Here is a 23,994-nt window from a genome sequence, read left to right as displayed (position 1 = left end):
TTAAAAGCCAAGCTTGCAATCTTGAGCCTGGGGCTAGGTTGCCTTCACTCCGTTTTGCCAAACGAAGCCAACAAGGTTTAAATGGGATACATACAACCCAATCAGGGGTTCCAAGCAAGGGAGTGCAGACCCCGGCATTTCAATCACAGTTGGTGTTCACACAGTACAGTGCGGTAAAGAAAAATGAGTCATTACCGAACACATCAAGTTTGCATCAGGCCTAATTAGCTGGATGTCATAACAAACGCATGTTGTAGCTTGATTAGAAACACTGCCTGTAAAATCAAGGTTCCTTGAAACTGGTGAGATTGAACACAGATTAATGGCCAGATTTTATCTTCTTTTAGCACGTGTCCTCTTCATTCTTATGGTATCTTTACAGAGCCGAGTTGGTCTAGTGCAGGGGTGTCAAACTCAATTTCATTGAGGGCCACATCAGTTGTGTTTGACCTCGGGGGGGGGGAATGGGCTGGCCAGCTCAACATCACTTATGTCGGGGGCTCCTGTGGTGGCCCGAGCGCTTCCCGGTGAAAGCGGGCTCCCGAACTCCGTTTTCGGTTGCTATGGCCTCCTGCAACCCTCTGCCAGCGAAAACAGAGCTCCGTTTTTGCTGGCAGAAGCACCGCAGGCCAGTCCTTCCCTGTTTCTAAGGAGGTCTAAGTACCCCGCAGGCTGCATCCGGCCCCGGGGCCTTGAGTTTGACACCCCTGGTCTAGTGGTTAAGGCACCAAGCTGGAAAGTAGGGGACTGTGAGTTCAAGTCCCACCTCGTCGTGCAAACCACCTGGGTGACTGAGTCACTCCCTCTCCTCCCAACTCACAGGGTTGTTGTTATGAGGAAAATAAAAAGGAGATATATTGCATGTGTTCGCCACCTTCAGTTATTTGTAAAAATAAAAAAGGCAGGGTATAAAAAAAATAAAAGTAATGTATCCTGTAATGGGAGCTGAAAAGGATCTTCTGCAGTCACGACATAAGCCTAAGATTGAAAATCAGGCTTGTCAGATATTACATCTTTTTTATCCTGCTCTACGGAGTAGAGAGTTGGTCTCTGACAGAAAACCACTTGAAGAGACTAGAAGCATTTGAAATGTGGATTTGCAGGCGGCTGTTATGTATAAGTTGGGTTGACAAAATCAGAAATGAGGAGGTGATAAGCCGCCTGGGAAAGCCAAGGGAAATCATCAAAGGGATTAAAGAGCGAAAGTTAGAATATTTTGGACATGTGATGCGACACCCAGAAAAATACAGCACCCTTCCCTTAATCCCCTCTGGAATGAGCTGCCCCCGGAGCTTCGCATAGTCCCTGACCTCCGGTCCTTCTGACGCGCCCTAAAAATTTGGCTTTTCTAGCAAGCCGGCCTGGCCTGTTAATTTTATTTAATTTTTAAAATGTGAGTGTTATATAAATTGGATTTGTTTTTTGGACTGTTTCTAATTTCCTTTTAACTTTTGTACTATGTGTTTTTTAATGCTGTACGCCGCCCTGAGTCCTTGGGAGAAGGGCGGCATATAAATCTAATAAATCCAATCCAATCCTCCAGGGAAAAAATTGAAGGCAAACGAGGTCCAGGCAGAAGAAGAATATCATGGCTTCAGAACCTAAGGGACTGGTTTGGACAAAGCTCAGCAGCACTTTTCTGTGCAGCTGTTGATAAAAATAGGATGGCCGAGGTCCGATGATGGATATGGCACAAGAAGAAGAAATGGGAGCTGAAAACAGCCAACCAGAACAGCTTGTATTCCATTGCAGTTTAGTAGGGGAAACTGCTCTGGTGCTGTTACCTTACGTCAGGGGTGTCCAAACTTGGGAACTTTAAGACTTGTGGACTTCAACTCCCAGAATTCCCCAGCCAGCCATGCTGGCTGGGGAATTCTGGGAGTTGAAGTCCACAAGTCTTAAAGTTCCCAAGTTTGGACACCCCTGCCTTACGTGCACCTTCTGAGGTCAGGGGTTTCCTCAGCCACTAGAAGGTTCCACAGCCAAGGGGAAACGGGCAAAAATGTGTTGGATGCGGTTGCTTGGCAACCGAGGACATTTCAGAGTCTGCCTCTTGTCACGGTTTCTTGCCGTTTCTCTCTGGCGTGGGGATCCTGTGGTGTTTTTGGCTGATTTGGAAGAATTTGCTGGAGAAGCAGCTGTTTGGGGATCTGCTGCCACAGATGGCATTCGTGAGGATGGGCCTATCAGTGATAATAGCTACCGTATTTTTCGGAGTATAAGACGCACCTTTTTCCCTCAAAAAAGAGGCTGAAAATCTGGGTGCGTCTTATACACCGAATACAGCATTTTTTTCCCCCAAAAAACCCGCGGCCTTCACCCAAATGGCCATGCATAACCTTTAGGAGGCTTTCAGAGTGCTCCTGGGGGCTGGAGAAGACAGAAATGAGCAAAAATGGGCCATTTTTTGCTCAATTTTGCTCCCCCAGCCCCCAGTAGCACACTATAAGCCTTCTTATAGCCTTCTTTGACAAAAATGTGCCCGCTTTTGCAAAAAATGGGCCATTTTTTGCTCATTTTTGCCCCCCCCCGGAGCGCTCTACAAGCCTCCTAACGGCTATTCATGCCCTTTTTAAAAAAATAAAACAAAACGGGACGTTTGCAGAGTGCATAAACTTTTTTTTTTAATTTGCCTCTTCAAAACCACAGTGCATCTTATACTCCAAAAAATACGGTAAATGAAACCTTTGCGTTAAAACTGGCTCAATCCCTGGTCATCATTACCAAATCTGATTGAGTTTTGTCCAATGAACGTTCAGGGAGTCCTCGACTTTTCATTTAGTGCAGGGGTGTCCAAACTTGGGAACTTTAAGACTTGTGGACTTCAACTCCCAGAATTCCCCAGCCAACATGTCCACAAGTCTTAAAGTTCCCAAGTTTGGACACCCTTGATTTAGTGGCTGTTCAAAGTTACAACGGCCCCGAAAAAAGTGACTTAGGACCGTTTTTCACACTTATGACCGTCGCAGAATCCCCATGGCCGTGTGATCAAAATCCAGCCACCTGTCTGCTGGTTCATATTTATGACAGTCCTGGGAGCAGGTGGTCCCCTTTTGTAAACTTCTGACAAGCCAAGTCAATGGGGAAGCCAGATTCACTTCAAACAATCACGCTACTAACTCAGCAGCTTCAGTGATTCGCTTAGCAGCTGTGGCAAGAAAGGCTGTAGAACGGGGCAAAACTCACTGAACAAATGTCTCACTTAGCGACAAATTTTGGGGATCAATTGCGGTCGTAAATCAAGGACTATCTGTATTGCATAAAGAAGCTTTTCCTTTTATCGGCCTGAAATCTCTCCATATTTAACCCCAGAGACACAACCTAATACAGTCGTCCTTGACTTGCAACTGTTCATATAGTGACTGTTCATTCAGTTGCAGCAGCACTGGAAAAAGTGATTTACAACTGGTCCTCCTACATATGCCCAATACAGTATCCCCGTGGTCACATGGTCAAAATTAGGGGGCTTGGCAACTGGTATGTATTTACGACAGTTGAAATGTCCCAAGGTCTCATGTTCACCATTTTCCGGCTTCCAACAAGCAAAATTCGTGGGGGAAGTTGGATTCATTTAATGACCACATGATTCACTTAACAACTGCCAGATTCCCTTAACCACCATGGCACAAAAGATTAGGTGGGTCCCACTTAACAACCTCCAGTTATCAATACAGGTAGTCCTCGAGTTACGACCACAGTTGAGCCCCACATTTAGGTTGCTAAGTGAAACATTTGTTAAGTGAGCTTGCCCCATTTTGTGACTTTCCTTGCCCACTGCTGTTAAGTGAATCATGGCATTTGTTAAGTAAGTAGCCCGGTTGTTAAGTGAATCTGGCTTCCCCATTGACTTTGCTTGTCAGAAGGTCGCAAAAGGAGATCACGTGTCCCCCAGGACATGGCAAACGTCATAAATACAAGTCAGTTACCAAGCAGCTGGATTTTAATCATGTGACCCTGGAGATGCTTGAACGGTCGTAAGTGTGAAAAACAGTCGTACGTCACTTTTTTCAGCGCTGCTGTGACTTTGAACAGTCGCTGAACGAAAGGTTTAGGGTTGAAAAGACGCATTTGGTGGGTGGTTTCATTATTAATAAAATCCGTTTATTACAAATAGCAAACAGTTCATAAATGCTTCTTTTTCCCCCCCAATCTCCTTGCAGGTAATGAATATCCGCAAAGTCCTGAATAGAATTGAGAAACCTCACGGACTTTACCCGAACTTTCTCAGTCCGGTCACAGGGAACTGGGTACAGCGTGAGTATTCAGACCCTCTTGGCTGAGCCAAAGAGATGTTTATCAATGCATGTCAGACTTCTAGTGTGAACTCCTGAATTAAGGGAAAGATTTGCCACCAAATTCTATCTTTCCTCAATGCCAATTGAGAGACTCCTTCTGCAAGCCGTCTCAAAGCAAGTCCTTTGAACAGGTGTGAGGCAGCCATCTCTGCTGTCTTTTTTGCCAAGGGTCTCTTAATACACAAAACCACAAAAGACCAAACAGGATGGTAGACGGATTTCAATACATTAGGAGAGAGGGATATATCCTTTCCCCTGTTTTTTTTTGGTGGGGGGGAGCAATTCCCTTCTATAGTTACCAAACATGGATTAGAAATCCTTTACAGGAGAAGGCGGTAAGAGGGACATGGTGGCTTAGTGGCGAAGATGCTGAGCTTCTCAATCAGAAAGGTCGGCAGTTCGAATCCCTAGCGCCATGTAACAGAGTGAGCTCCCGTTACTTGTCCCAGTTTCTGCCAACCTAGCAGCTTGAAAGCACGTAAAAAATGCAAGTAGAAAAATAGGGACTACTTTTGGTGGGAAGGGAACAGCGTTCCGTGCGCCTTCAGTGTTGAGTCATGGCAGCCACATGACCACGGAGACGTCTTCAGACAGCGCTGGCTCTTCGGCTTTGAAACGGAGATGAGCACAGCCCCCTAGAGTCGGGAACGACTAGCACACATGTGCAAGGGGAACTTTTACCTAGAGAAGGCAGAAGGAACCTGGAAGGATAACAGCTGGGGCTCCCGATCATGCAATATCCAAACTGGTGGAGATGGAAAAAGGAGAGTCATATAGGAGAAGTGGAGCAGAATGTAATTTTGCAGAAAGAAAAGGAAGAGCAGTGTTTCTCAACCTTGGCAGCTTGAAGATGGATGGACTTCAACTCCCAGAATTCCCCAGCCAGCTTGAAGTCCATCCATCTTCAAGCTACATTAGAGCATAAGGAGATGTATATGCTTTTAGGTTGCTATCTAACAAAATGAAATTGAGTGGTGAGAAAAGGAAGGTTCTACTTTTAGGTAAGAAAAACAAAATGCACAGGTACAGTATATGTAGTACCGTGCTCAACAGTAGTAACTGTGAGTGGGATCTTGGAGTCCTAGTGGACAAAAAGAACTTTGGCAGCTTCAGTCTAGCAGAAAGAAGATTTAGGGGAGACAGGACAATTATTATTTATTTGTTAAAATTTATTGTATTACAAATGGTTTAAAAAAAAATACACCAAAATGCAAAAAAATGGGAACTACAGAAACAAAATCCAGAAGTAAACATGTGCAGAGGAAAAACAAAAAGCCATAATGAGCAAAACTCAAATGAAGGGGGAAAATGATGAACCAGCTAGGCATGCCTGTTGTAGATCAAGAATTAAACAATGTAAGGAAATGTCAAATTCAGAGGGGGAAAAATACTCTTTTCTCGCAAAACATCATGCCAAAAAGAGAAACACATGACACCATTTTTGCTTATTAGTGGAGGGAAAAGTATTTGCAAAAGTGAAAGTTTACACATGCTTTGAATCCAATCGTTCATGTCCAGAATAAGAGTGCTTTTCCAATTGCTCCAAATAGCTTGTTTAATAATTCCCCATGCCTAAGGTAACCAAGTTGGAGGAGACAGATGTACTGAAGTGCATTCAGAGAAACTACAGGGAAAATGGGCAGGGATTACTTTCCTTGGCCAGAGGATTGGGCATGTCTAGGTTCGCCCTAAGCTTCCTCTCAAACCATCCTAAAATATACTATACTTGTGATGGCAAATCTATGACATGAGTGCTAGAGGTGGCACGCAGAGCCCTCTCTGTGGGCACAGGCACCTTCACCAGCTGCTCTTCTGAGTTCCATCACACGCATGCATGCTGGACAGCTGGTCTGGTGTTCATGCGCACTGGCCAGGTACTCTCTTCTGAGTTCTGTCGTGCGCAATGGGACCTAGAAGAGCGGCTGTCCACCGAACACATGCGCACCACCCAGCTGCTCTCTTCCAGGTTCCGGCACTCCAATGCTGCACACACGCTCCAGTTTCAGCACTAGGTACCGAAAAGGCTACCCATCACTGCCATAGGGTAACAGTAGATGAGGGACACGGTGGCTCAGTGGCTAAGACGCTAAGTTTGCCAACCAGAAAGGTCGACAGTTTGGTGGTTCAAATCCCTGGCGCCGCATAACAGAGTGAGCTCCCGTTACTTATCCCAGCTTCTGCCAAACCTAGCAGTTCGAAAGCACGTAAAAAATGCAAGTAGAAAAATAGGGACCACCTTTGGTGGGAAGGTAACAGCGTTCCGTGCGCCTTCAGCATTTAGTCATGCCAGCCACATAACCACGGAGATTTCTTCGGACAGCGCTGGCTCTTTGGCTTTGAAACGCAGATAAGCACTGCCCCCTAGAGTCGGGAACGACTAGCACATATGTGTGAAGGGAACCTTTATCTTTACTTCACGTACATTTGTATCATTTTACTGATGGTAAATGATGAGGGGGGTATATACATTTGCATCCTAGGTTAGATGGCATAGAAAATAAATTTCACTGGTGCTTATTCTTTCTCTTTCTCTCTCATCACTTGTTTTTTTCTGGGAGGGAGGGGAGGTGACTCGCATGTCCTTGGATACCCTGGAGCATTGATGCTGAGATTAAAAATAAAATGCCCCCATCCCCAGCGTGCTGTTCCCATTATAAATCTGTCCAGTTTTTGCCCCCAGGCAGATTTCCCTGAAAAGGTTCTGCAGCAGGGCAGTCTGAAGAAGTAGCCATGGAAAAGCCCTCAGTATTCTGGAGACATCTTCACACCTGGGGCCACGGTGTTTTCTCTTCCTCCCCTCCTTCAACCTGCTTCTTCAAATGTCTCTAATATTCATTCCAGGCTTCGAATCCCACTTAACAAAATGCCAATGAACTCTCCAGATGCTGTGAGTTCAATCTGCACAGCGTGGCTGAGATTTCTTTTGCTTGCAAATTTCTGAACTTGCAATGCAATCATGTCCCTGAGCATTTTGTGCTGCTTTGACACTTGACTCCAAGATTCACTTCTTCCTTTTCCCTTCACAAGGAGGAAGTGGCTGACAGAGAAAGGCAATGATGGATAAGGCTGTATATTTATTTCCGTTCAAAGGGAATTGCAAAATGTGTTGGGAACAAAACCCAGCTTCCTGAACAACTTTGTTTCTTTGTTTATTTATTAACCAAGTTTCTAGCCCTTAAGGTGATGTTAAGAACCCAAAGGAATCAAAGAATTATCAAACTGAAGAAAAGTGCATTATATGACTTCATAGCAATAGCACTTAGACTTAGATACCGCTTCACAGTGCTTTTACAGCCCTCTCTAAGCGGTTTACAGAGTCAGCCTATTGCCCCCAACAGTCTGGGTCCTCATTTTACTCACCTTGGAAGGATGGAGGGCTGAATCAACCTTGAGCCTGGTAAGATTTGAACTGCTGAACTGCAGGCAGCGGCAGGCAGCAGAAGTAGCCTGCAGTACTGCACTCTAACCACTGTGTCACCTCGGCTTATAGATACAGTATATTTTCAGTGACAAACTTTAGTAGTCCCGCAATAACAGTACTTTGTACCTTGTAGTAGAAGAATTTGGGTCCAGAACTTAATTGGTCATTCACTTTTTTACTCCGCTCAAGTGAAGTTGCTAGACAAAAACAGAGCAAAATTATTCAATCTTGACTCCTTTGAGAAGATACCAGAGAGAGGCAGTTGTATCTGGATGATGGGCTAATAATCTGTTTTGTTTTGTTTTTTAATTACTATTTTGCGGTCCCTCTCTCCCCTTGACCCCTTTGAAGGAATTTGGGCTTTAACAATACAAAAGAAGCTGGCTAATTTCCCAATTGTTTGTGTTCCTTTGCACGTCTCTTACCGGAGACGACGTTCTCCAGTTGGTTAGAATAAAATGTATAAAACATTAGACAACCGTATCTTCAGTGCAGTTGTTTGACTTTTCTAATCACAAGTTGTCGTCTTCTTCTTCCTGTTGCTGTAGATCACGTCTCTGTCGGTGGCCTTGGGGACAGTTTTTATGAATACCTGATCAAATCTTGGCTCATGTCAGATAAGCAAGATAGCGAAGCCAAAACCATGTATGATAAAGCTCTGGAGGTAAGGCGGAGAATGAAGCATCATTCCTTTTGCCCTTGATCAACAGCAAATAGCGGAAACCCCACAGCAGGTGTCCAAACTTGGGAACTTTAAGACTTGTGGACTTCAACTCCCAGAATTCCCCAGCCAGCTGGCTGGGGAATTCTGGGAGTTGAAGTCCACAAGTCTTAAAGTTCCCAAGTTTGGACACCCCTGCCCCACAGAGAACGGAGAAGGATGACCAAATCAGGGGTGGGCTGCTGGGGATTCGCACGGGTTCGGCTGATCCTCTAGTCAAGGATCGCCGGGGTTCGGCAAATCCCTAAATGCCCCCCACTGGCTGGCCATGCCCACACCACACCACCCCTCCCAGGAAACTCTACATGGCCCGTTCCTCATTCCAGGTAAGTGCAGAGGCCATGTGGACTATCTGGGAGAGCAGAAAACAAGCCTACCGGAGGTTCTAGAAGTCCAGAAATGGGCCTGTTTACAGCCTCCGGAGCCCGGGGGAAGCAGTTTTCACCCTCCCCAGGCTCTGGAGGCTTTCCCTGAGCCTCTTGAGGGCGAGAAATGGCCCTTCCGGAAGGACAGGAAGATGGGAAATGAGCTCGTTTCTGGCCTCCGGAGCCCAGAGGAAGCAGTTTTCACCCTCCCAGAGGCTCGAGGAAAGCCTTGAGCCTGGGGAGGGTGAAAAATGCCCCCCCCCCCTGCTGTGGTGGAGACAGCCAACTAGGCCACGCCAAGCCAGCAAATCGGGCAGTGAACCCATTGCTAAAGGATCTGAAGCCCACCCCTGGCCAAGATTCAGATCCTACCTTTGGGCAGAATCACCAGGTTGACTTAGGCCACTGAGCCATCCTTCCAACATCATGATTTGGGCATCATGATTCAGAAACAGGATGTTTTCCAAACGGGATTCTCATTCCAGGTTTTCCATCTCTAACGAGGCCTCAGAAGAAAATTAAAAGCTTGTGGTTGAATCCGAATCCTAAACAGCAGTTAGTTTTAACCATGGTTTGTTTATTCATTCAATTTCACGACACGTGAAATTTTGAAGAGTTTGCTTCATAATTAACGTTTAAGAATGGCTCGTTGGCTTCAGGAAACACGGCAAATGGCAGTCATTCAGAATCAAAACCATTTCAAACGGCTTTTGTCAACTCTGGTGCCCTTTTGCTTCCTTGGTGAAGCAGCCTGTTTCCAAGGGCAAAGTCCTTGAAACATTTCAAGCGTTTTTGTACAAAGGCTTTTGGCTGAAAAAGAAAAACACAAGAGATATTTTGAGTTCCAACTTCTGCTAGGATCCTGTCCACAGGAGGTTTTGAATTCAGTTAGAGAAGTTGTATACAACGGCTGAACAAAACTAGGCTTACACAAGGTGTGTCCAGCCGGTGGCACATGGGCTTTATGTAGCCCTGCGTGGCTAGTAACACGAGATTGCAAACTTTTAACATTATTATGTGATTTGTATACATTAATTGTATTATCTATTTTCTTAATGGTGAACCTATGGCACCGGTGCCATAGGTGGCACACAGAGTCCTCTCTGTGGGCATGCATGCCATCGCCAGCTGTTCTTCTGGTTTCCGGCACACACATGTGCACCAGCCAGGTGGTCTTGGGAAAATGCTCCCAAAATGGCCCAAAACCAGGCAATTTTTCGGCTGGTTTTCAGGCTAGTTTGGGGCCAGTTTTCGGGCTGTTTTTGGCCCGGAAAACTTTTTGAAAATGGCCCAGAAAACGGCCAAAACCAGCCCTGATTGTCTTTGGGTTTCCGATGCATGCACATGCATGTACGCACGTTCCAGTTTGGGCACTCGGTGCCATCCCTGATCTATTTCATATGCTTCCTAAGATAATTCCTCTTCACTCAATGTGGCCCAAGCAAGCCAAAAGATTGGCCAAGAAAGCCTTAACGGTTCCAAGCTCTTCTTTATGGCCATGCTGGATAAGACAATAGTCAAGTCAGAGGATCCGATGTTCCTATCCCCGTTGCCATAAAAGATGATTTCATGTGTTCTCCGAACTAGCCACAGGTTTTAAGATCAATGAGAGTGTACTATAGTTCTATAATTTTCTGAACAGTCTATTTTGGAGAACTGGAGAAAAACCCAAGTGGACCGTATTCGGGGCTAGAGGATGTAACATTGCCAACACAGATGTACCTATCCCTGAAGGAGTTCAGCATTTCTCATGTTTTTTTAGCCCGGTTGTGTGGTTCAGTTTTGGTTGAATCGTGGACATTTGCAGGACGGGAGGAAAGGGCAAGGGATGCCTCAATGCATTGATGATCTCATCCACACAAATGTGGCAATTATGTAATCTGCGTCATCTCTGGTTCACGGACGCCTTAAGGGTTGATTCATCCGATAAAATTACAGATGAATGGCTCAACAAATAAACGGGTTCGCGTCAATAGAAAAGGCAGCGAGGATAAATGCCGTTCCGCCTAACTTTGGCCTGATGAATTGAATATCTGCACTGCAAATTGTGGAGCTGGACTCCAGCTGTGACAAAAAAAAGCCTGCAGCTCTTGAAAAGCTTTGGAAGCGGTAACTTTGGCAGGAGAAGTTAAAATATCATTGCACTCCCCACCATTGTGAAGACTATCGAAAGCCCCTTCTTTACATCTTTATTCTTCCTTTTCTATTTTTTTCTCAAGTTTTCTTTCCTTGCACTTTTTGCTTTCTCTTTGCTTTCTTTTTTTTCTTTAAATCAATATTAGTGTATTTTTGTTTTTATGTTTGTTCATGCTTTTTAAAAGATTCAAGAAAAATCTATATCTATGTACATAAAAGCAGCTGTGTGTATGTGTGCTCCAGCATAACTCTGGAACGCCTCGAACAATTTCAACCAAACGTGATGCACAGATGACTTACTCTCTGGAAACAAATACTGTGGGGGTAAGACACCCCCAACACCCCTTGGGGGGGGGTGTTCTGTTAAGATACAGCCTGTTGTGCCATAAAATGGCTTCTACCGTACTGCCGTAAAATGGCTTCTACTGTATAGTGCAGTGGAGTTGCCATGGTAATGGTTTCAAAGTACTCCAGAAGGGGGCTCCCTCTGGTAAGTGGGAAAATCCAACATTAGAAATTAGATTTGGTCCAGATATTTCCCCCCTATAAATAAATACCCGGACAACACTGGGTTATCAACTAGTTGTGTGTGTATATATACTAAAAATCCTTCATATACAGCTATTGTGTTACTCCATTTTTCTCTACTCTAAGCATGCTCGCTGCCTCCAATGGGTGGCTTCAATCACCCTTTGGACTCTTCCTTGGATCTTGATCACCAAAGTCAATGAGGAAACTAGCAGGAAATAGCAAATTATAGTCACACAAGAGCTTCACATAACAGCTCTGCAGCCTCATTTAACGATTGCAACAAGAACTGGTGAAACTCTTGTCGCTTAGGGGCACAATCACATGACATGGCGTCATACATAACAAAGTTTCCAGGCACAATTGTGGATATTAAGTGAAAACTAACTATACTTAAAAACTGCAACTAGTCCACTATACGGCCACCTGCATATTCACTGCTTTTTGCTACTGGAACTATATAGCACTGATTCTTCATGCCCTATATTGGTTGCTGATTGGTTTCTGGATACAATTTATGTTTGTATCCTGTTTGTTTCCATATTACAATTTACAGGATTAGTACAGCCGCTCCGAGGACCTAGTGACTGCCTGGAATAGGGCGACGACTGGGGCCTTGGACCGGGTTGCGCCTTTGCGACCTCTCCTGCGGCATCGACCCACCCGGGCTCCTTGGTTTACTGAGGAGCTTAGGGTGATGAAGCGCCACAGGAGACGTCTAGAGAGCAGGTGGAGGTCCTCACGCTCCGAATCTGACCGAACACAGGTAAGAGCCTATTTGCGGACTTACCTTGTGGCAATAAGAGCGGCCAAACGTAGACATTGTGCTGCTCTTATTGCGTCCGCGGATAACCGCCCTGCCGCCCTGTTTAGGGTAGTACAGCCTATCTCCCCCTCCAAATGTATCTTAAATGTATTTTATTATTATGACTGGTTTTATTTGTATTGACTGTACACCGCCCCGAGTCCCTTTCTGGGAAAGGGGCGGTCTAAAAATCTAATAAATAAATAAATAAATAAAATAAATAAATAACAGCGTTGAGATGCAAAGCTTTTTGAAGCAGTGACTAGATGACCACTACAATGGCCATCTCTTCTCATATATCGGGTGAACCATTGGACCATTTGCACCAGAGATGGGTTCCTGCCAGTTCTAGCCTCTTCTATAGAAGAGGTTCCACAAATCTACAGTGCCGTTTAGAACCGGTTCCAGCTCCCCCGCCCCCCCCACCCGTCCGCACATCATCAAGATGAAGAGCCAGAGGAGGAATTCTGGGAGTTGAAGTCCACAAGTCTTAAAGCTGTCAAGTTTGAACACCCCTGGGGGTTTTTTTCTAAAGGGTTAGGGTGCAAGGGTCTTGTAACTTGACAGCTTTAAGACTTGCACACTTCAATGCCAGAGTTCCTGAGCCAACATGACTGGAGAAGGAATTCTGGGAGTTGAAGTCCACAAGTCTTAAAGCTGTCAAGTTTAAACACCCCTGGGGTTTTTTTTCTAAAGGGTTAGGGGTGCAAAGGTCTTGTAACTTGACAGCTTTAAGAGTTGCGTGCTTCAAATGCCAGAGTTTCTGAGCCAACATTTTAGTTGCTAAGCAAGAGCGTTGTTAAGTGAATTTCACCACATTTTACAAGTTGGCCACGCCTACCCAGTCACATGACTGCCAAGCCACTCCTACTCAGTCACAGGACCGGCAAGCCACTCCCACCTAGTCACATGGCTGGCAAGCCACTCCCACAAAGCAGGCCACACCTACAGAAGAGGTTCTAAAAAGTTTTGAAACCCACCACTGATTTGCATGCATAGTTTTTGACACTACCAGTGTACATTTTATTTATAAAATGCTTCATTTTTGTTAATGCCACACAAATAACTCGCTTTCTCTCTTTTTCCAAATGCTGTGAAATTTAGGCCATAGAAAAGCACCTTGTCAAAAAATCGCCCGGTGGGCTAACCTACATTGCCGAATGGCGAGGAGGCATCTTGGACCATAAAATGGGGCATTTGGCTTGCTTTTCTGGTGGCATGATCGCCCTTGGAGCCGAACACGCCCCGGAAGAACAGAAACAGCACTATGTGGATCTAGCTGGGGAAATCACACACACTTGTCACGAATCTTACATTCGCTCAGGTAAAAATCTAAAAATCCAAGCCCATTTTTGAAACAAGGTTCTGCGCACTCACCAGTTAATACCATGTTTCCCTGAAAATAAGACAGGGTCTTAATTTATTTGACTCCCAAAACAAGCGCTTGGTCTTATTTTCGGGGAGGTCTTATTACTTTTGAGGTGCAGGAGGCAGCGAGCATGGTCACCTCATGGCTGCTGCTGTGTTGCAATATCTTCAGGGAGGGCTTATTTTAGTCCATGTGTTCAAAAGCCTGATTGGGCTTATTATCCGGAGAGGTTTTAGAATTTAGAATAACAAGAGTTGCAAGGTACCCTGAAGATCTTCTAGTCCAACCCTCTACTTAGGCAGGAAATCCTATACCACTTCAGACAAATGGATATCCAACATTCTTCTTAAAAACATCCCGTGTTGGGCATCTTATTCAGGGAAACGGTATTGTACACAGGTAACATCCATTAGTGAAGCCACACTTCCCAGTCCTCACCTCATCCTCAAGTGCTGCTATTGGAAATCTGTTTCCAGTTGCCCAGCTGAAGTCACAAATGCACTCTTGTATTCCAGTGATGAGATTCAACCAGTTCGCATCACTTCGTGACAACCTTTCTCAGCAGTTTGGTGAACTGGTTGTTGGAATAAATCATTAGGGCAGAGAACCGGCTGTTAAAATTATTTGAATCCCGCCACTGATTATAATTTATTGTTAGTCTCCATGTTCTGCCAGAGCTGGAAAGCACCTCCAGCTGAAAGGTATCAATTGTCAGTCTTGACCAAAGAACTGTATTTGATCTAGCGTCGGGTTTAAGCCAACCAGGACCACTCCTAAATAGTCTCAAGCAGATGCTTTATTGTTAGTCGCCCATGTTACAAGAATCTTGCCAGACTGACTGCATTCCCTTGGGAACAGTCAGATAAGGCTTCATGGTTTCTGGGGGTGGCTAGGCAGTGCAAGGACTCTAACCCAGACCCCTTTTAAACACCTCCTGGAGAATCTATCACATCTAGGTTGGTTATCTTTTTTCCCTCTTTTAATATCTAAACTGAGGATCTGTCTACTTCCTTCAGTTGAGCTTGAATGTGATGGTGTTTGCTTCTCCAGGTCAGATCTTTATCATGGAAATTTCGCAGGCACTTAAGGCTTAGGATCAATTCATTTTTTCACTTCCAAGAGATCTGAAAAAAATTGTTTCTACTTCACAGGGAAATTATTCCTAATATAGTGCTTGTTTAGTGAATTCGCACATTCACCGCAAATTTTAGCTGACCCTGCAGCTATCAAAGCATCCTCTGACCATTTGTTGCTTTTGTGTTTTGGTTTTGTTGTTGTTTTTGTGGCTAGATACCAACCTGGGCCCTGAAGCATTTCGTTTTGATTCTGGAGCAGAAGCGATGGCCACACGACTCAGTGATCGTTATTACATCCTGCGCCCCGAGGTTGTAGAAAGCTACTTCTACTTGTGGAGATTGACACATGACCCCAAGTACAGAGAGTGGGGTTGGGAAGCTGTCCAAGTAAGTCAGAAAAAGTGTTCTGAGCCTGATTCCTTTGACTAATGTCTAAACGTTGGTTTGAAGGTGTTGTCGGAGATCACATTTGTTTCCATCTCAAGTTGTGAGAATCTCAGTTCTGCCAAGGGGGCTGCGTTGTTAGGCAGTCCCAAGGGTATTAACTGGACATCTGGTCCCGACATCCATGTTTTAGTAAATTACTTAGACCTTGTGATTTGTTTTTAAAACAAATTTGTTAAAAACAGATCATGCCAAACCGATCTTATTTCATTCTTCAACATAGTGACTACGTTAGTAGACCAGCAAAATACTGTGGACATAATATACTTAGACTTCAGTAAAAGGCATTTGACAAAGTAAACCACAATCATCTACTTTGTAAGCTAGAAAAAATGGGATAACTTCAACACTAGATGGATTCGCAACCGGCTGACAAACCGTACTCAACGAGTAATCCTTAATGGGTCTAAGTCAGGGGTGTCCAAACTTGGGAACTTTAAGACTTGTGGACTTCAACTCCCAGAATTCCCCAGCCAGCCATGCTAAAGATTGGGCCCTTTTTACAATGGCAGGTGTGAGTCCAGTTGCTAAATTCTCCCCTATTAAAGAGGATCCTGGGCACTACAGTCAATAGACAAATGATGAAGAGAGCTGCTGGCACAGGGGAAAGAAAAGCAGCAAGAAAAGAAGAAAAAGCAGCTTTTTCCCCTCAAGGTGGCTGCTCTGTTTCCCCCCCCCCCTCCCCTGTGCTAGCATAGAGGATCCTGCCTGGTTGCTGCAATCCAAAGAGAAATGAGGAAGAGAGCAATCTGCATGAGGGAAAGACAAGCAGCAAGGAAATAAGGAAAAGCAGCTTTTTTCCCTCAAGGTGGCTGCTCTGTTTCCCCTCCTCCCCCGTGCTAGCACAGAGGCTCCTGCCTGGTCACTGCAGTCCAAAGGGAAGTGAGGAAGAGACCAATCTGCATGAGGGAAAGACAAGTAGCAAGGAAATAAGGAAAAGCAGCTTTTTCCCCCTCAAGGTGGCTGCTCTGTTGCCCTTTTCTCCATTTCAGCACCACTCCATGGAGCCTGCCCCACCCCCCATCGCCCAGGTCCTCGCTTCTCCCAAGCATTTCTTTGCCTATTTAATTTCCCCTCCGTAGCATTTTTCCATTGTGTTTCTTGCTGTTTTGGACAGGAAAACAAAGTTTGTGGGACTAAAAAAACCTCCTTTCAATCAATCAATTCCAACTTTGCGAGATCTCTCCCCCCTCCCCAAGTTGTAATTGATTGAAGTTTTCTTTTAGTCCCACAAACTTTGTTTCTCTGCACACGATGGCAAGAAACGCGATGGAGCTGGAAATCAGGTAGGCAAAGAAATGTTTGGGAGAAGCAAGGACCTGGGCGATGGTGGGTGGGGCAACCTCAATGCCATATCACTGAAATGGAGAAAAGGGCAACAGCAGCCAGTTTGAGTAAAAGAAACCTCTTTTCTTCTTTCCTTACTGCTTGTCTTTCCCCCCTGCTGGCAGCTCTCCTTATTTCGCTGTGGATTCAAGCGATCGGGCAGGATCCTTTTTAGTAGCAGGGGGGAGGGGGGAATGGAGCAGCCAGCACGGGGGGGAAAGACAAGCGGCAAGAAAAGAGGCTTCTTTCACTCGTGCTGGCAGCTCTCTCATTTCCCTGTGGATTCAAGCGATCGGGCAGGATCCTTTTTAGTAGCAGGGGGGAGGGGGGAACAGAGCAGCCAGCACGAGTGAAAGAAGCCTCTTTCCTTGCCGCTTGTCTTTCCCCGTTCCGGCAGCTCTCTTTGCATTGGGCTGTTTTTCGCCCTTTGGAGGCTTCAGGGAATCCTCCGGAGATTAAAAAAAACTATCGAAAATCAGCTGGCCAGTGGGTGCATGCGCACTGGAGCTGACAGGGCAATGCCTCGCGTGCCCTCAGAAATGGCTCCGCGTGCCGCCTGTGGCACGCGTGCCATAGGTTCGCCATCACGGCCCTAGATGATAGGTTCAAGATCCAGATGGATCTTGGCAGATTTGAACACGGGGCCCTATCTAACAAAATGAAATTCAGCGTAGAGAAAAGTAAAGTCGTACACTTAGGTAAGGAAAACCAAAAGTATACATACAAAGTGGGTGAGACCAGGCTTAATAGCAGTGACTGTGAGAGGGATCTTGGAGCCTTAGTGGACAACCAGCTAAATTATGACAATCTGTTTTGGGATGCACAAAAAAGGCAAAGAGTCATTTGGAGCCGGGCAGCCCCAAGATCAAATCAAATCAATAAATAAATGTCTACTGCTGGCTCAGAGCCTTCTATCTTCTATGCTGCGCTCCTGAATAGTACCCTTCAGTTTGTGACACATGGCAGCCACAATGTCTAACCTTTTTATGGATTCTAAGAGAAGCCCTGCTGGATTTAACTAAAAGCTTCCCTAGCACAAGGACCTTGATCCCAGCAGCACCCAAGTCGATGATCCTTCATGGGCTTTCGTGTAACATAAAATGAAGATTTGAGGACCCACAATTTCAGAAAAACTTCAGAAAGATTTCCTGGGGCTCTTACCTAAGATCCCCCGCAAAACACAAGGAATGCCTGCCATCCCATCCTTGCAAGGAATCAAAACAAAGTTTCCTTTAGAAACTATGGTTGCCTGGGTGAAAAACAAAATGGTTATAATGTTGAATTGGCTAAATGGGAAAGACTTTGGACACTCAATCGGAAATTAGCCATGGCTTCTAAGGAAAATTTGTACAAGATGTTCTACAGATGGCATCTTCCCCCAGATACGGCTCTCCAAAATGTTTAAATATTTGGTCCCAAATTATTGGAAGTACAAAAAAAAACAAAAAACACCAGGCACCTTTTCCTATATGTGGTGGACATGCAATGAGGCCAAAAGATTTTGGAGAATGGTACAATTATGGCTAGAACAAATGATGGGAGATCAAATTTTCCTCCTAGGCATAATACCAGAGGGGTATAAGAAGGATGTGCTTTATTTAGCTATCCATGTATTGACTGCGGCACGAATAACCTATGTGCAGTATTGGGGGGGAAACGGTATCCCATCAGAATTAGACATAATTAGAAAAATCTTGGCTTGTGCAGAAGCAGAGAGGCTCACCCTAGAATTAAAAAATAAAGGGGAGTCGGAATATTATGAAGTTTGGAACAGATTTTATTATTGGTATAAGACAAGGTGACAAGACTGGAACAAATTGTAAATAATGTGATTGGATAGGATAGATAATATATTAAATAGACTGACAGTGAATGGATAAGATTATGTGTATATACTGTATTTTTATGGCCGTAACAGCTTCACTGCGCTGCACTATTTTAAATGCAAAAACAATAAAAATATTTTTTTAAAGATTCCTTTAGCCATCAAAGGGTGACTTGGCCTGATCTTAACTTCAGTCTGTTCTATCCTACAATAAGGATTGCTGTAGGGAAATTTATGGAAGGAAGGCTGGCTCTCCTTTCTCTTTTGGAAGCAAATTAACTTGGAAGTGAAGCTAGGGTAGGGCAGCAGGCCAGGAGAATGTGCTCCAGTCCCTGGGCAACACTGGGCCACCCAGTTGGCCTCATGTAACAGTCATGGGAAGATGTGAAGAGGAGGAAGACTATGCAGGCCATCTGGACCAGTGCAGGAGGATAGAAAAGGGCAGCTGGAAGCCCAGCCATCTGAGGGCTCCCAAAGGTGTTTTTGCAAAAGGCAACTGGACTTTCTCCTTGAAGGCGTTTTGTTTTTCATCCAAGAAGCTTCTTCAATTCTGACTGGATGGTGAGGAATGGAAGGATTTATACTCCTTGCAGACAGCTGGTCATTTGCATCCTTTTAGAGAGTCATTGATGCTACCTTGAAGTTTTATCTGTGCCCTCAGAGTCACCTGAATAGTGCAAATGGATGTGGAACCTTCTCGGAACTGTTAAAAGGACTGTGTTGTAAACAGGAGATAGGTGATGTCATATCTCCCCCCCCCCCCTCTATTGAGAGAGGATTGTTCAATCTTAATGTTTTAAGACCTTAACATTAAGAGGGAGGAAAGTTCAGGTGCCTTTTGAAAAAAAACACCTTTGGGACAACCGCGACCTTGATGAGTGAGAATCTCCGTCAACATCTGAGGGTGTTGTGGCCCACCAGCAGAGCTGGCAGCAGATTCAGACAGTGAGGAGGTTGGGGAGGAACATGGGCCAGTCCTGGAGTCTAGGGAAGGGTCTGAGGAGGGCTCTGTGTTGGAGGTAGAGAGGGGGCCAGGGCCGTATGCCAGTTATCAGCTGCCTTCAGAGTCAGACATTAGTGAGGCAAACAAACAGCTGGAGCCTGTTCCCAGTGTGCGCATGCGCAGAGTTGCCAGACGAAGAGAACAACTAAAGAACAGGAGTCAGCTTGGGAGTAAGGCCAGATGATGAATGGCACCTCCCAGAGGAAATAAAAGAGGAGCGAAAGGGGAGTGGAGTTTGCAGAAGACAACTAGTTCGCTTAATTGGTCCGTGATTCTCCGAGACTCCTTGCCAAGTTTTGCAGATATCGGCCTGTCAGCTCTCAGAGCCAGATAAGGTCTGTGACTGTCAATCCTCCCTCGAAAGGCTTTGCTGGATGTGAATGAGCAGAATTCGCAGTCAATTAATAAAAGGTTTTTTTTGTCGGGACAAGGAGTTGGCTTCATGCTCTTGGGAAGCCTCAGTCAGAACAGAGGGTTCATGAGGCCAAGCAGAGCCACCATTAATTCCAGCTGCTGGATAACCCCTCAGAAGCCTCCACCTCAGTAGCCAGCACCTAGTAGGGTCACTACCACTGCCTCCCTCCACCCATGATGATGAAGGAGCACTGCTTTGCCATTCTTGGAACCGAGCTGACTTTCTTCTCTTCCTTGCTTTCCAAATCAGGCACTGGAGAAATTTTGCCGAGTCGAAGCTGGTTTCTCTGGGATCCGCGATGTGTACACAACCACCCCAAGCCATGACAACATGCAGCAGAGCTTTTTTCTGGCAGAGACGTTAAAGTAAGTCCCGGGCCTTTTCAATCTTTGACCGTCAAAAGAAGTTTGGGAAGGAGGATGTTTTTCATGAAGCAAGTCGTGGGGGAATTCACGGTCCCCGAACACCAGAGTTAGAAACATCTTTAGAAGGAAATGCACTTTATTGTGGCGGTAGTGTTGCATTCCCCTGACCAAGTTCTGACAAATGGCCAAAATGCCACTGGCCTTGCTGGAAAAACAACTCAAACAGTTAGCCTGACTTCAGAATTCTCTCTTTTTTTATATAGAAATGTAAGTAGAATTTACAATTGCCGCAATTAAAAAAACAACAACGAATAGCAACTTAAAAAGGGAAATAGATGGTACAGAAAAGAAGAAAAGAAAAAAAAGAATGTAGCAAAGAAAAAAAGAAATATATAAAGAAATTACTTCCCCCTTCACCACAACAATTTTAGGAACTTATCAGATTATCTTTTAAAATAAAGGCAGTTCTTGACTTATGACCACAACTGGGACTGGATTTTCCCTTGTTAAGCATGGTGGTTGTTAAGTGAGCCACACCCAGTTTTACAGCCTTCTTTGTCATGGTTGTTAAGTGAAACACATAAATAAGCAAATCCAATTTCCCCCATGTGATTTTGTTTGTTGGAAGCCGGATGAGGAGGTCACAGTTGGTAATTGCGTGACCCCAGGGTGCTGGAACAATCATGAATACACACTAGTTGCCAAGCCCTCGAATTTTAATCGTGTTCCCCCTGGGACACTGTGATGGTCGCAAGTGCAACCACGAATCACTTTTTTCCAGTGCCATCATAACTTTGAAAAGTTGTTCAACAAATGGTGCTAAGTTGAAGACTACCTGTACAACAAATGATCCATTCTTCCAATGCCCCATCTCCTATCTACAACCAATTCCTTAAAGCCTTGTCATTTCGCTTCTGGTGTCAGCAAAGGACAGTTTTGGATGCCAGGCAATGGTTCTCCATTTGAAGTGGGCTATTTCAGCCATTTTGAAAGGGTTCAGAGGTTGAAATACAGCCAGTTTGAAACAGGCCTGTTTCGACTGTTTGAATACTAAACAGTTCACCTTGAAGATTTGGCACACTGCTGGTCCAGGCTCTGTTGCATGTCTAATCCAAGGGTGGGGAACGATGGCCATTTGATGACTTATGGACTTCAAGTCCACAAGTCATAAAATGGCCATCGTTCCCCCTTCCTAGTCTAATCCCAAACCAACCAAGGTAGCAAGCCTAACATCTATACATATAAAAGCCAAATACCACTCACTCATCATGAAATCTCCAGAACTGTAAATCCTACAAACTTGAAATTTGGCACGCAAGCTCCTCTTGGCATCTAAGTGCTTGCTAAGAAAGGATTTTTTGAAATGACCATCCAAACATTAGTATTTCTTATACAATTTTATATTAACACACTCTGATGCTTAGGAGTTAGATGTTGTACTTCCCCTCCCCACTAGAAAATAACTCTGTTCCAACTACCGATTGCCTTATATTAACACACTCTGATGCTTAGGAGTTAGATGTTGTACTCCCCCTCCCCACTAGAAAAGAACTCTGTTCTAACCACCAATTGCCTTATATTAACACACTCTGATGCTATCCCTTCGCTAAACCGGGAGTGGGCGTGGCCAGCGCACGACTCATCCCGCCTGTGGGCTGGGAGTTTAGACATTCTACTCCCCCTCCCCACCTGAAAAGAACTCTGTTCCAACCGCCAGTTGCCTTATACTAACACACTCCGATGCTAAGGAGTTACGCATTCTACATTAATTTTCAAGCTTTAAGTGTCAATGTATCAATATCCAACCCAATCACGTAATTTCGTAGCGAAGCATGGGTTTCCAGCTAGTAGGCCATAAACAAATTATATCTGACCATTTCACCCAGCAAGCTTTCTTTCTTCTTCTCCTGGTTCTAGGTATCTCTATCTTCTGTTCTCTGAAGATGATGTGCTCTCCCTCAAGGACTGGGTGTTCAACACTGAAGCTCACCCGTTGCCCGTGAATCACACAGACTTTGCCCTGAAGACAAGCATGCAGTAGGAGCAACTTCGCCCTTCTGGGTTCTGTGAAGGGATCCCGAGGGGTTGCTTGCTTCTTCTTTTTTTCCCTCCTTTCCAGTAAAGGAATGCACATATTCCCGGAAAGGTATTTTGGGGGCATTCGTCCAATTCCGGACAGTATTATATTGGGGAGTATAAAAAAAACTGTGAAACAAGCACCTTCATGGGTTTTTTTTTCCTCTGTGAGGAAACCTATAACCTGATAATTGGATGTTGATTACGGGCCATAAGACAGACAAAATCGCGGACGTTCCTTTCTATGAAGAATTTCTACAGAATCCACTGACTTTCGCTTTTGCGTGGCCAAAGGATCAGGAGTTTGCCATAAACTAGATGTCGGTTTGTGCCACTCTTCTTGCCCCAAACTTGCTCCCTCTTTTTTTATATCTATACCATTGATTCCCCAACCGCCCCCCAGCTTTCTGACCTATACTTTTTTTTTTAAGCAGTACACATCTCAAGAGGTCCTGGTTAAGGAGCCTTTCTAAATCCCCACGCACTTCTTTCTTTGCCCCTTTCCTCACCCATCTTTTCACTCTCTTGCCAACTTTTTCTTTTCTTTCTTTTTTGGGTTTTCCTGGGTTTTGCTTGATCACTTTCCTTGGATTCTGTGTTTTTTTTTTCCCCTCTTCCTCTGGAGCAAAACCTTACGAGGCATTTGTAATGATTTCATTTCTGTAATGCTCAGATGTGAAAAATGAAATAAAAATTCATGTCGGCTAAAAAGAGAGAGAGAGAGAGAGAGAGAGAGAGAGACGTGTGGCTGGATGCTGCGGAAGGTTAGAAAAGAGGCAGCCAAGAGGCGACTGGAGGCAACTGGGAACTTGGCAGATTCCCCTGGTTTTTGGCTGCTGCAGCAGATGGGGAGAGCAGGCTCCCACGGGGTCTTAGAACAGCATATGCTTCAATACCAAAAGACTAGGATGGTGGAGGGGCTAAAGGACAGAGTGCCTCAGCTGCTTCTGCCTCTTGGAAGCCGAGAATTTAATGGCCAAAGGAAGGGTGCCGAAGCAGGCAGTTGTACACATTGGTGGAAGTAGTGCCTGCTGAACAGGTTCTGCCTCTCTGTCTGCACAAGAACGGCACTCGAGTTAAGCAGTTAAGTGACCTCTGGGCAGTTGACACAACAATTTGTGCCTCTGATCCTGATTCCTGGAAGTTAAATCTCTCCCAACATAGTACCCTCATGTTTTTGAGTACAGGTAGTCCTCGACTTACGTCCACAATGGAGCCCAAAATTCCTTTTGCTAAATGAAACAGTCATTAAGCGGGTTTTGACCTGTTTTACGACCTTTCTCACGACAGTTGTTAAGCGAATCACTGCAGTTGTTTTAGTATTACAGTTGTTCAATGAATCTGGTGTCCCCATTGGCTTTGCTTGTCAGAAGGTCGCAACGGGGTTACATGACCCCCCGGGACAATGCAACCATCGTAGATACATTCCTAATTTTGATCATGGGAATCAGGGGTGGGATTCAGCCGGTTTGGACCGGTTGCTAATTTTACATCTGGTTCACCAAGCCGGTAGTTGGAAGGACTAGCCCCACCCTGCCCCTGCCCTCCCCTCCCAGGAGTCTCCACGCAGCCCATTTTGTATGCCAGATAAGTGCAGGAGGCTCTGGGAGGGTGAAAAAGGGGCCTCCCAGAAGCCCTGAAACAAGCTCGTTTCCGGCCTCCGGAGCCCAAGGGAGGCCATTTTCACCCTCCCGGAGACTCGAGGAAAACCTCCAGAGCCTGGGGATGGTGAAAAACACACACACACGCCATGGTGCAGGAGGCTGAGTAGGGCATGCCCACCATGGTGGTGGCCACCCAGCAACAGGGCACAGAACCGGTTGA

The 23,994-nt window shown here is 45.2% G+C and overlaps 2 protein-coding genes across 4 annotated transcripts in view; both read left to right on the top strand.

Annotated features, from left to right (window-relative positions):
- LOC309396636 (mannosyl-oligosaccharide 1,2-alpha-mannosidase IA-like) overlaps positions 1-22,881 on the top strand; it is a 190,616-nt gene extending 167,735 nt beyond the window's left edge. For both annotated transcript variants that reach the window (XM_081961931.1, XM_081961930.1), the window contains exons 7-12: positions 4,161-4,254; positions 8,265-8,380; positions 13,376-13,595; positions 14,931-15,103; positions 19,979-20,094; positions 22,012-22,881. In XM_081961931.1, the coding sequence (XP_081818057.1) occupies positions 4,161-4,254; positions 8,265-8,380; positions 13,376-13,595; positions 14,931-15,103; positions 19,979-20,094; positions 22,012-22,135 (843 nt within the window). In that variant the 3' untranslated portion in view covers positions 22,136-22,881. The remainder of the gene's footprint in view (positions 1-4,160; positions 4,255-8,264; positions 8,381-13,375; positions 13,596-14,930; positions 15,104-19,978; positions 20,095-22,011) is intronic.
- Positions 1-23,994, top strand: part of LDLRAP1 (low density lipoprotein receptor adaptor protein 1) — a 632,547-nt gene that overhangs the window by 342,087 nt on the left and 266,466 nt on the right. The window lies entirely within an intron of this gene.

This window comes from Natrix helvetica (assembly GCF_964273705.1).
Source record: "Natrix helvetica genome assembly, chromosome: 9".
NCBI lineage: Eukaryota > Metazoa > Chordata > Lepidosauria > Squamata > Natricidae > Natrix > Natrix helvetica.
The sequence above is the reverse complement of the archived record's forward strand: the minus strand, read 5'-3'. Positions and strand labels throughout refer to the sequence as shown.